Genomic DNA, 12,758 nt, shown 5'->3' with positions numbered 1-12,758 from the left:
TCCGCGTGCTCGTAATTGCATTTTTTTCTTTCGGTCTCCTAATTTCGCCTTTTTGCTTTCGGTAAAAACTTATAGAAATCTTACGCATCTAATATTATTGTAAGTATATTAATAACGAATGTTGACAAGTATTGATCATTTTGATATTGATGGATTGATGTTTATTGTCAGAAAGATCTTATGTACTTCTTGGCAAATACATTTAATGACTGTTAAATGAGGATTATCCGGGAGAAATGATAATGGAAGACGTCAAGTCGCATATGATCTGTAATTTTGAGGGTAATTTTCAGACATAAATATTATGAATTGATTTATTTGATCATAAATATTGTGTGCCACACATATTATTAAAAGAAAGTGTTTAGTGCATAAATATCAAACGAAATAAAAATCCTGCCAGAGATGGTAATATTAAAAAAAATTAAGATTCTTTCGCTATCACTCGAAATTTGAAATAAATTAATTTGGACTAATTTATCATTTATGATTATTTAACTTTAAGCTGAACTTTAATTATTTTAAAATATAAGTTGAAGTACATTTCAAAATAATTAAAGTTCAGCTTAAAGTTAAATAATCATAAATGATAAATTAGTCCAAATTAATTTATTTCATAAATGATAAATTAGTCCAAATTAATTTATTTCAAATTTCGAGTAATAGCGATAGAATCTTAATTTTTTTTTAAATCACTATCTCTGGCAGGATTTTTATTTCGTTTGATATTTATGCACTAAACACTTTCTTTCAATAATACATGTGGCACAGAATATTTATGTTCAAATAAATCAATTCACAATATTTATGTCTCAAAACTACCCTCAGTTGCAGATCACGTGTGACATGGCGTCTTCCATTATCATTTCTCCCGGATAATCCTCATTTAACAGTCGTTAAATGTATTTGCCAAGAAGTACATAAGATCTCTCTTATTGGTTAACTGAGAAAAATATTAGATTTATTCAATCAGATTTATTCAATTTTCAGTATTTTTTTTTTTAATTTTCAGTGATTTTTTTCGTAAATATATACAATTAGATATTGAGGAAAAAAAGAGAAAAAATAAAAGTAAAAAATTTGGTTGTACAAAGAAAATGAATCTAAGATTTGTCTTTTTTCCGCGATTTTCTTTTCGCGATATTTAATACATTCTATTTTAGTAAATATCTGTTCCTGTTTTCTAACTCTATTTTTAAAAATTCTTCAATACCAGAGCATATACATATACGGTTGGTCCATTACTTCATCAACTTTTATTATATTTAATTTTGTGAAATTATCAGATTTAGTTTACGATAAGTTTAATATTAAAATATTGACACGCTTAAAAATAATGGGCATGTGAATATACTCCAAAATTCATGACTTAAAGTACTATAACAAGGTAGTTCTCCAAAAATTAAATTAAAAAATTATTTTTAAATTTTTATTTTAAATAGTAATTTTCGAGATAATAAGAGTTTAAATATGATCAATTGTAGACTATGTTTAAATGGCCATATGAATCATGCATACAACAGTGAGCGTTGATGAGCAACGTACTTTAACATATACACTAATACTCACAACTGTCTGAATAATTGTGATAATATTTAAATCCTTCTATTTTACAATCAGAAAAAATTGCTCGATATAAAAATTTAACAATAACTATTTTACTTAATTTTTCAAAAACCTTCTTGCTATTTTGAATTGCCAATTTTGGGAACATCTCGTATATGTACATAAATATATAACGTTATTAAAAAGATCTTCCAATTTCCTAAAATCTGTCAAAATTTTGCCATAATATTTTGCGTATGTGCATCATTAGATTTCCTTAGCTTAGCGCGGCGCGTGCGCAAAAAAGCGAGCCCATGGGATCACCGTTTCTTCGCGATACATTGCAAATATTTGAAAATGCAAAGAAATGGGTAAGAACGAGCTAAAAATGATAAAAATTTTTTATAAGAAAATTGTCAAAATAGCAATTAATCTAAAAAAATGTTATCAATATTAATTAGTTCAATTTTAATATATTTATACATAAGAAGTTTTGTCAATACATGTCTATTTAGCAATTTCAGTGCTATCAAAAGATAAGAAAAATAATATTAATTATATAAATTATTTTTAAAAAAGATATATACTTTGAAAATTCATAAAATTAAGCATACTATTCTTTTAAAATGAGATATTTCGACTTCTTGATTATTTTATATAGATATAAACAAATAAAGGAAAGACACCTGCAAAAAAACGAGCTATTAAATTTTAGCTCAAATTTCAATATTTTTCAATAGTGGTTACTCAGTGAAAGTGTTACAAAATAGACAACTTTTTCTTGTAACTGATTGTAAGTTGTTCCTCGAAAATTTATTCAGAAATCTGCCTGAAGTTTGTAGACAAGATCAAGAGATCTATCTTGGCAACCGTTCGTTTTCGGACCTTTAGGACTTTTTTACTTAATTTTTTTGTTGTTTCATATATCTTTAAAATCTATGATTCTTTCTTGGGAACACCCTTTATATGTACATATACATATATATGTATGTAATATATATATATATACAAATATACACTGAATTTTTCCGTCATTACCCCCACCGTCACCGTGGTCGATTTCCGAACGTTTTTGATGAAACGAAATGGCGATGAAGTAGGTGAGCAAGACTAGGAAGCTGGTATATCCGGAGGGTTCACGTGACACCGATCCGTCCCCGCATCCGTTCTAGGTACAGTCCGTTGTATAGGTCATGAGGAGAGCCCCGGATTGATAAGAGCTGTAAAACTTGTTCGTAAGCGTTCGTAAGCGTTCCAAACTGAGGCTTTTTTAATTTGCGACGTCGAAGTCGCGATCTAAATTTCATGATTGATCCTAATTGATCTCATTCAAATATTCTCTTTGTTTTTTCCATTGACATCCACTTAGCTTCCAAAATTGATCACTGCAATGCATGCGAGGAAATTGCTTGCGTTGATTCTGGTCTAATTCTTTGTTCCGTTAATCAATCGCCTCACGTTTCCTCAGAAATGTAAAAGTGCGTCCAGACTATCGAAACTTGAGCCGAACCTCGAGCATTTCGATAAATATTTGTTAGCAGCTTAGCAAAAAATGAAAGTTAACCGAAATGCTTGTGGCTTTTTATTTTTGAGAAAATAGCAATATATTTTGTACATCACGCAACATAATTGCTTGACAGCATTAGACAGAGGGGAGCATCTCAAATGACGAGAGGATGTAAGAGAAGTGGCGCGGGAACCACGCCACATACCATCTTGTTGCTCAGAATTTTCACCATGCTTTCGGGGTCATTTTTTTGAAAAATGCAAATTGAGACGTTGAACCACGAAAGTCAAGTATACTCGGAAAATAATTATATTAAGAAGAAAAGAATTAAAACAAGTTTTTGAGAGTTTGTTTTAAAAATTGAACTTTGGATGTTCAAAATTGTAATTCATCCATCTTTCAATAGAAAGCTCTTGGAGTTTTTAATACATTTCAATGTCTTTGATTACGATTTTTTTAGATCGTGTCTATTTATTTAATTTTGAAAAGAGTGCCCTATTTGCAAAAGAAAACACATAGAGAGAGAGATTAACAGTAAATTTGAAAAGAGAGATCGCAAATTTTGATCGAAATTTTAATGCTGTCTGATGTTTTGACATATATTAAACTGGTATTGGCAAATAGAAATTCTCAATTTTATTAGATTTTTATTTAATTATATTGAAAATTCAATTATATTATTTTATATTTAATATTTTGATTCTTCTATAACTATTAATTTAAGTTTCTTCTAAAATGTTGCGACAGCGACATTTTTTTTGTATCTTATGTATTTTTCAAAGTATTTACTTAAGGCAATTAAAATAGAACACTCTGTATAATTATATATGATTATTATAGATATCTTACAAATTTGCGCAGGAAAATAATTATTAATACAGGCAAAATGTTCAAAAAGTATTATATATTTATAACTCTATAAAGAAGTAAAATAGTTTATTTACTCTACAGAAGTAAATATGCTAAAAATAAGTATTATTTATATTTTACAAAACAAATTTTAATAGCATTTAATTTAATGCAACTTGAACATATGAACACGTGAAACAATATAACAATTTAAAACATTGATATGTTGCATAATAGTTAAAATTAGTTCGAAATGAGAGTAATACATTTTAATCACAATACAGTCTATTTTTTCCGAAATTATTAATGATATTGGTTTTCTTTATATCTTTACTAAATTTTATATACAAAATAATTAGAGAAATCATATGTATTATAAAAATCATATAATTCCATTTAAAAAAGGAGGTGACCTACCCCATATCTTTTTAGTGCTTCTACCTAGAAAAAAAAATAACATAATCAAAATATCTTCCCCGGTCCATTTTCATCTGACAATGAAATATTTTTTCGTACTATTAATAATTTCGAAGAAAATTGATTGTATTGATTAAAATACACTATATTATAAGGAGACTAGCCTGTATTTGTAATAACTTCAAACTATTCACTAGATATTTCTTCTAAAAATAGATTGGGATAGAATCTCAGAGCTTCTATTGAATCATCCCTACAGGCTTTGCCATATTTCTCCGTAACCAGCAATCGTTCACGTGCTAATAACATTGATATTCCCTCTGATTGTGCAAGATCCTCGGCCGTCATAGATTTTTTTTCTTTTAACTAAGAATTTGACAAGAGATACAATGAAAAAGTGAAATAATGTTTATTTTATATATATATATATATATATATATATATATAGATTAATCATGTTATTCAGTGCTTACCAATTCTGTTATACGATCAACGACAGCATTATCATTGTGAGAACAAATTTGAAGAACCATAACACCGCTATCAAAACTTCTTAACACAATCGGTAAACCTAAAGGCGCCAATTGTCTACTAGCATGTAATAAATCTTCAGGAGATAAAAGTTCCAAACCTCTCGCTCTGTTTACACGACAATAAACATCTGTGAGTGTCATCATGCCGCCTACTTCCTAAAATTAGATATATTAAAAATATTTTTAATTACTTTTTACATTCGGTATATAAACTGCTAACCTTTATTGGTTCTTCCAAAATACATGCAAGTTGCTTTGCTAATTGTTTAAAGTACTCATTGCTACTCTTATACGCATCTCTTGTTACTGGATCGTCGATACCTAAGCTCATTAAATAAGCCTTAAACCTGACAGTTTCATCCTCCGTTATATCTCCTTGTCTTGCCTGCAATAAAATTCTACATTAAGAATCTTAATCCGTCAGTTTTGGAAGAGTTATTAATAATTACCCTTATTTTAACTGAAATGGTCTTTGAGATAGCCACCATGTCTTTAGCCATATCCATAAGTTTTGTAAGATCTTGAAATGCTAATGATATATTTTCGTCAGTTTCTTTCTGCTTTTCTTGTAGACTTCTTTCAATGCCTATAATACCGGTTCGCGTTTTTATGTGAGGTAATAGTTTTGTATTTCTCTGATTATCATTCACATTGGATACAATTAATTCAGTTTCAGGAGTAAACTCCCACGTTCGTCTCATAATTGTATCAGACAATTGCGTTATAAAATTTGGGTCTAGACCTTCTTTAAATGATAATTTAACATAATTATACAAACTATTATCCGCCGGACCAGGCATCTTATCTAAAAATATGTAAGTCATTACAGTCAAATAACTTATAAAATAATTTCCATTCACAACACACACACACACACACACAAAATTTAATTTATATTATATTATTTTATTTATATTTATATTATATTAAAATCTTACCAATAGCAGGTTCAGAGAGATGCAACACTATCTTTTTACTACGTCCAAAGGAAAATGGTCTAAGATTTTCTTCTTCGAAAAAAATGATATGTCTAAGTGACAATGACAAACAGGTATTACCTCGTTGTACATCACCAGGTCTGCCCCAAAGTATTCTGTGACTAGTTAGAACTAATTCCCCATTTTCAAAATTTGTCTATCAAAATAAAAGTTATTTTAGTATTCATATTTTTACATATATTAAACTTAGAATAATTAATTGGTCCTGATAAGCAAAATATTAGCAGAATGTCACCAGACTGACAATAGATTTGATTACAGAACATTTTAACAGACTGACATTAATTGCGTTTGCATTTAATTTATGTTCTACTGACAGCCTCATGTAATCAGGCAGTAGATTAGCAGCTAAAACCAAGTGGAACCTGCTGATAACTAATGACAGATTGATAGCAGAAACCAAGTAGATTTGCATAATGCAATCTAATGCCAGATTAGTAGCAAAAATTGAGTAGACTTTGTAGCTATGGGTGTTTTTCAATAATATATATGAATGACAACAGTGTAACATTGTATTCTACACAAAGTTTTAACTACGACAACAGTGTTACGCTGCTCAACAGTGTAAAAGCTAAGTACAAGCATGTAAAACATATTAATGTTACTAATTTTTCAAAATATTATTTGGTAGTCATGTTTATTTTATAATAAACGTCAATTTTGAAAGATTTTTTTATATAAATTTATATTAAAATCATCAATCTATTATTGATATGCTAAATACTAGTAAGAATAAGAATTAAAGATTACATAATGCATTCTGATGTATTATTATGAAATTAAACTGCATTCCAACATATATCTTACATAGTGAAACATAGTATGTCTCTGTATCCTTGCTGGAAAACACCCTTATATCTATAAATCATATTATTGGTATTGAGAAATCTTTAAAAATGACGTTTTTATTATTTTAAATAATTGTAAACTGTTTTATTAATAGAAATTGATATATGTTACATTAAAGTATTAGGTTTTGAAAATTTGCTTTTTAAAGTAAACAAGCGACACTGTATGACAAAATGTTCAATTCCGTGCTTTTCAACTATGAGTATTTTCCAATAAGATAGCGTTTGCCAATGTGAAAACAAGGATGAAATGATTTATTGTATACATAGTATCCTTACTAGAAAAGGCTCAATAACAGTTACCATTTTATGAGTTAGTTAATAATATTCGTTAGTTTCGCCATGCAAAAATACAATCATGTCTTGCACTAATTGTAAGTGCACATATGATGCAAAAATAATTATCACATTTTTCAAGCTTCTATTATATATAGACCTTAGTTATATAAACAACTTGACAAATTTTATATGTGAGAAGCAGATACCACCAAGGAATAGTAGCAAGTATTCCAGTGACAGATCAGATTCTATTCGATTTCTGCTGCAAATTTGCCATGAGATTATCAGAAGATTCTATTTAGATTCTATTTCTGCTGATACAGAACGTCAAGATTCTGTCCAATTTCTAGTGATATTTATTGACAATGTTATGCGTTATATAGATTTCGTATGAAATTTATTTCTCTTCTGCTATTAAAAATTGATAGCAGACTTAAAGTCTGATTCTGCAAGTTTAGCTATCTCGGATGAAATCTAAATGTACATTATCTTCAAATTATTGTCGAAATCGTTTCATCCGCATTAGTTTTTACAGTATTATTACCTTTGTATCACCATCATAGAGACGCACAATCATATCGCATCTCACATAAATTTCGTTTGGCATAAAGCGAGAATCAGCATACTCAAATCTATTCATCGTTGCTTATCGCGAACAATCGCGAACTGTCAACACTATCAAAGTGGAGAACCATGACAGAGAGAAACCTAAGAGTGGCCATTCCGGCCTTTTTATGTGACGCTCTTTACACTAGCGACACCAACATCAATTTTATTAGAATAATGCGAATTACGTATTACAGTATCGACACTGTTGATAATTATCGTAGCATCGAAAAATTAACGTAGTGTGACTACATCCACTGCATGGATATAAAGGATAAATTAATATGAATATATTTTATATACATATGTATATATATATATGTATATAAAAATATATTCATATTAATTTATATATATATACTTATATTTACGTATATAATTGTTCTTTATCTTACGATATGCAAATTGGCACCAAATATTTCGGTTAGCATATGTAGCCTTGCTACATGTTTACGGCGTACAGTGCATTATTATTAATTTCATTACCTATTCATATGAAATAATACGCAATAGAATCATATAGACATATAGAATATAGGAATTATAATCATTGTTTTATTTAACAATTAGTATAATATATTTAACTTGATATATTTAGAATTCAACAAATCTTACATTGGATATTGTGAATTTGAATATAATTGAATTAATTTATCTATTATTATTTTTCCTGGATTAAAAATGCGAAATGAGACGTGATTATAAATGACAAAATTCGACAATTCAAAAGTAACAATAAAAAGTCACAAGGCGTCAATCTCTTATTAAAAATATTGTGTACATTATGCGGATTTCATGTAATATTAAATAAAATTATTACAAACTAATAATCATTTATTGTAACAATTAAAATAAAATATTCATTCCAGTGAGAAACGATAATGGAATAGACATCGAATCGATATCGAATCGACATCGAATCGATATCGAATCGACATCGATTCGACATCGAATCAACATCGATTCGACATCGATTTCATTGTCATTTCTCACTGGGATGAGTTGTGTGCGCGCGCGTATAACAAATTGTGTATAAGAAATAAAACAAAAACCGTGCAATAAAGCCTTTATCGGAGACTTTTACTATTAAAAATGTAAAGAATATATTATTTTACTTCGTAACATGCGTTAATATTTCGACAGTTAGACGGTAGGCGCGCGGTCTTGGAGTGGGGATAACACGGAGCGGTGCGTCACCGGTTGACCGGTCATCTTTACACGTAATTATTGCGTAGTCATTGTCATTCTCTTACCAAGATTCGTACAAGCAAGTAGTCACGTACCATTCTTTTTCACATTACTTTTTGAAATCTTATTTCGAAGGATATCAAATATAATACGAAACGTTGTACTTCATGAGAATAATTAATAATACTTGATACTAGTAATCGTATTACGTGTGTGAATATTCATAAGATACAACATTTTGTATATCTAGCATTTTTTACGGTTATTATATGTTTAAAAAAAAATGTGAAGAAGAGCGGCACGCGACACGGCTACTTGTCTGTACGAACGATATCACACGAGTCATAAAAAAGCAACGTTATGAATTACTTTAATATGAATATCCTCATGCAAATAACGCAATTCCTGCTTTCACAATTATAATATAGTTTAATAATTTAATTAATTTTTTGTTTTTTTACACTTTTCGTTATACGAACCGTTTAAAAATTAAACGTAACTTTGGAATTATTTATTGAAAGAAACACTTCTCTTTTTTATTAATCTCTAGCCCATTTCATTGACTCTAATTATATCTTACAGACATCATCTATATAAAAGATTCAATCCTTTTATCTGCTCTGAATTTATTTCGCAATGATAACGAATTGCAGACGTGTTTTTGATATTTGTTTCTAAAAGTTAACCGATAGTATACCGATAGTATAGTGCATAGTAATTGTATAGTAATATAGATAATAGCTATATATTACATTTTTCAGATTATCTTCCCTCTCACGGGTACACCTTGACGTGGTGAGGGGGCTCAGTACCCAGAGGATTTTTACACGAAAAAAATGATTTTTCGCAAGTATCTAAAAATTTTCGGATATGTATATATCTAGATAAATTTTTAGATATTGAGTAAAATCGTTCTCTTCGTGTAAAAATCCAACGGGGAAGCTAACGTACCCTCGTCGCCGATTTACTTGAAAATAAACGAACCGCAGCCGGTTCGTCGCGTCGCGCGTTTCGGGAGTGCCGTTCAAGTTATCGGACTCAAGTTATAGTCCGCGCGCGATTATATGCATTATTCGCGGGTGTTTTACGCGAGTGTCCTGTGCGAGAGGATGTCAACCATATTCTGAGAGAAGGAAGAGGTCTGGGAGAGATATCGGGCACCAGTACAGCAACTTTACGGTAAATATTATTCTTGTGTAAAATTAATCTTTTTTGCTTATTTTTATTTTATTTTACAATAATTTAAAAATAATAATTAGAAAAAAGGGGTATTACTTAAAGATTTTACATTGTATACGATTTATTCCTGTTAAGATTTCCTTTAGAAAATGTATAATTATTTTCATAAATATTTAATTCAATGATGTGAATAAAAAGTCTGATGCTTATAAAAATTATGTTTTCAAAACTACGTGATTATTTTTGAAAAATTAATTCTATATGTTTTTATATAATAATTATTTTTTTTAATAATGATTGATTTTTGCTTTGTTTTAATTTGACTTTTACGTTTATCTGTTACAGAATCATTGCAGCTATAACTCCACTGTTGCGCATCTGGTCGGTGAATAATGAATTAATTACGTTTTTATTGAGGTAATGGATGTATGATAATTTTATTAGTATATCATATATCTAGATATATATTTGCATAAATTTAATAACAATATACGGATAAGTATTATATATGTATAGCTTTCCATACATCCATTGCCTCAAAATGAATAAATTAGAACAGATTAGGATAAACTTAATCATGGATATCTCTTACTATTGAATTTATTACATACGATTTTGATTTAGTGTGCATATGAAGTGCACTCGTATACATATACATTGTATATTGGGTCATTTAAAAAGTATCCGCGGTTTTTTCATTCAAAAATTGAACAAAAAACCGCGAATACTTTTTAAATGACCTAATACAAAGATCGAATTTTTCGAAGAATTGAAAATACCATAATAAAATATTTATTATTAATAATTATATTAATTAATAAATAATTGTGCTCAATATTAAAATTAAATAGATCAAAATTTATTGAACTTTTATGCTTATTATTTAGAAATATATATAATATAATTTCTTAAAAACATAAGGACAAAGAAAATGAAGAAATATAAAGATAAAAAAAGATAAAGAAAATATAAGAGATTAAATTAAAGTAAAAAATGTCAAATATATTAGGTGTTGGAATTAATTCGTAGCGTTTTTAATGAAAGAATGTTATTTATTTCACATGAGCATTAAAAAATACATTAATGAAAGTACTTCCCATCACTTGTAAAACGCTACGAATTAATTCCAACACCTAATAACTTTTTTACCATATTATTTAAATTTGTTGATGATATTTTATGATCAATAAAGTGAAAAAGATATTGACATTTTAAAAATAAGAAATACAAAAAATAGAGAATATATCAACATAAAAATATGTATAGAAAAATAATTAGAATAAATGAAATTGTTATCTGCAGATATCATAATATGGACAAATTTTCGTTACTGTGTAACAAATATTTCATTATTTTTTTCATTCATCCTATACTCAAATATTTATCTAGAATTAAATTTTGTACAAGTTGGTGCAGAAAAGCAATATTCATATTGCTTTTCAAGCATGTACATATTGCTTTTCAAGAAATTGCCTTACAATTTATTTATATAGATATTATTATTGAAGTAATACGTATTTTAATGTAGTATGTAAATGTATTTCGTACAATTTATTAATTTTGTTTTTTATAAAAAATATTTGACGATTATTAATTATTGTTTAACTCTAATGCACCGACTTTTACTTAAACTTTTATAACTTATCCATACAAAATGATTGACTAGATTTTGTACAGTTAATATGACATGAGATCCAATGTACATTTTGTCGTGAAGTAAAAAAAATTTTATCTAGTTATAATTATTTTTATAATTTCGTTCAGTTTTGTATCTCTTAAAATACGTAATTTTAAAACAATACATTATATAAAAAATGATTCTAACAATTTACAAGATACAAAGGGATATTTTTATTAATATAAGGGAAATTTATTATCCCTTTTGGGTCTTATCTCATTCGTCTGAATTCTTCAGCTTCGTATGCTTTTAAGATGAGATTTAGCAATGAATCGATAAAAATACATATATGGATCTATTGGATGATAATTGATTTAGTCATTTTTAATTTATTTTTGAATTAAAGTTTTATTTATATTAGGTGTTGGAATTAATTCGTAGCGTTTTACAAGTGATGGGAAGTACTTTCATTAATGTATTTTTTAATGCTCATGTGAAATAAATAACATTCTTTCATTAAAAACGCTACGAATTAATTCCAACACCTAATATAATAAAGGTTATTTTATGAAATTTAATCTAAATGTCGTAATATTCGCGATTAAGTCTTTTCAAATCGGACCACTATTGGCACAATGATTTTCTTTTAATGTAAATTTAATTCTCGTCGGGAGGAATTGTATTTAACATTACGATATATATCTTTAATAAACCCAGCGAGTAAAAAATAAACGCGAAATTTGTTCGTATTTTAACGTTTGAAATTAAAATGGAATTGTTGTTATTTTACAATTGTTTATTTTAATATTTAATCGATTTCGTTAATATGATGGCCCTTTCGCGACGCATTCATGTTTCGAGCATCATAAAAAAGTGTAAAATTTTATGCTTATTACGATGATTAGTCAGCAACAAAAAGGAGTATTTCTCATATATAACAATATTTCTTCATATATAACAGATATATAGAGGGATAAGCTTACAAAGCTTCCTTGAATACAGGTGGGTGTTGGAGATAGAAAGAATTTAATCCTAAATCGTCTCAAATTAAATTACGCGTAAATTAAACTTTTAATAAAATTTCTAAACGATCATGATTTAAATCTAAATTTGCATATGCTTTTTCTTAATTTTGATTATAATTCCGGTTGGAACCATAAATGTGTTAAATAAAAAAATATGAGTAGGTAT

The 12,758-nt window shown here is 28.0% G+C and overlaps 1 protein-coding gene across 1 annotated transcript; it reads right to left on the bottom strand.

The window, feature by feature from the left end:
• Positions 1 to 3,939: 3,939 nt before the first annotated feature.
• On the bottom strand, positions 3,940 to 7,708 carry Vps36 (vacuolar protein sorting 36). The gene is made up of 6 exons (XM_011054544.2): positions 7,521 to 7,708; positions 5,790 to 5,985; positions 5,301 to 5,656; positions 5,072 to 5,236; positions 4,792 to 5,007; positions 3,940 to 4,684 (listed from the first exon to the last, which is right to left on the bottom strand). The coding sequence occupies exons 1-6, from the start codon at positions 7,614 to 7,616 to the stop codon at positions 4,505 to 4,507; spliced, it is 1,209 nt and encodes a 402-aa protein (XP_011052846.1). The 5' UTR covers positions 7,617 to 7,708; the 3' UTR covers positions 3,940 to 4,504.
• Positions 7,709 to 12,758: the final 5,050 nt, after the last annotated feature.

Source organism: Acromyrmex echinatior, chromosome 4, assembly GCF_024713525.1.
Source record: "Acromyrmex echinatior isolate Ae372 chromosome 4, ASM2471352v2, whole genome shotgun sequence".
NCBI classification, from domain to species: Eukaryota; Metazoa; Arthropoda; class Insecta; order Hymenoptera; family Formicidae; genus Acromyrmex; species Acromyrmex echinatior.
Note: the sequence above shows the minus strand (reverse complement) of the source record. Positions and strands in the feature narration are given on the sequence as shown.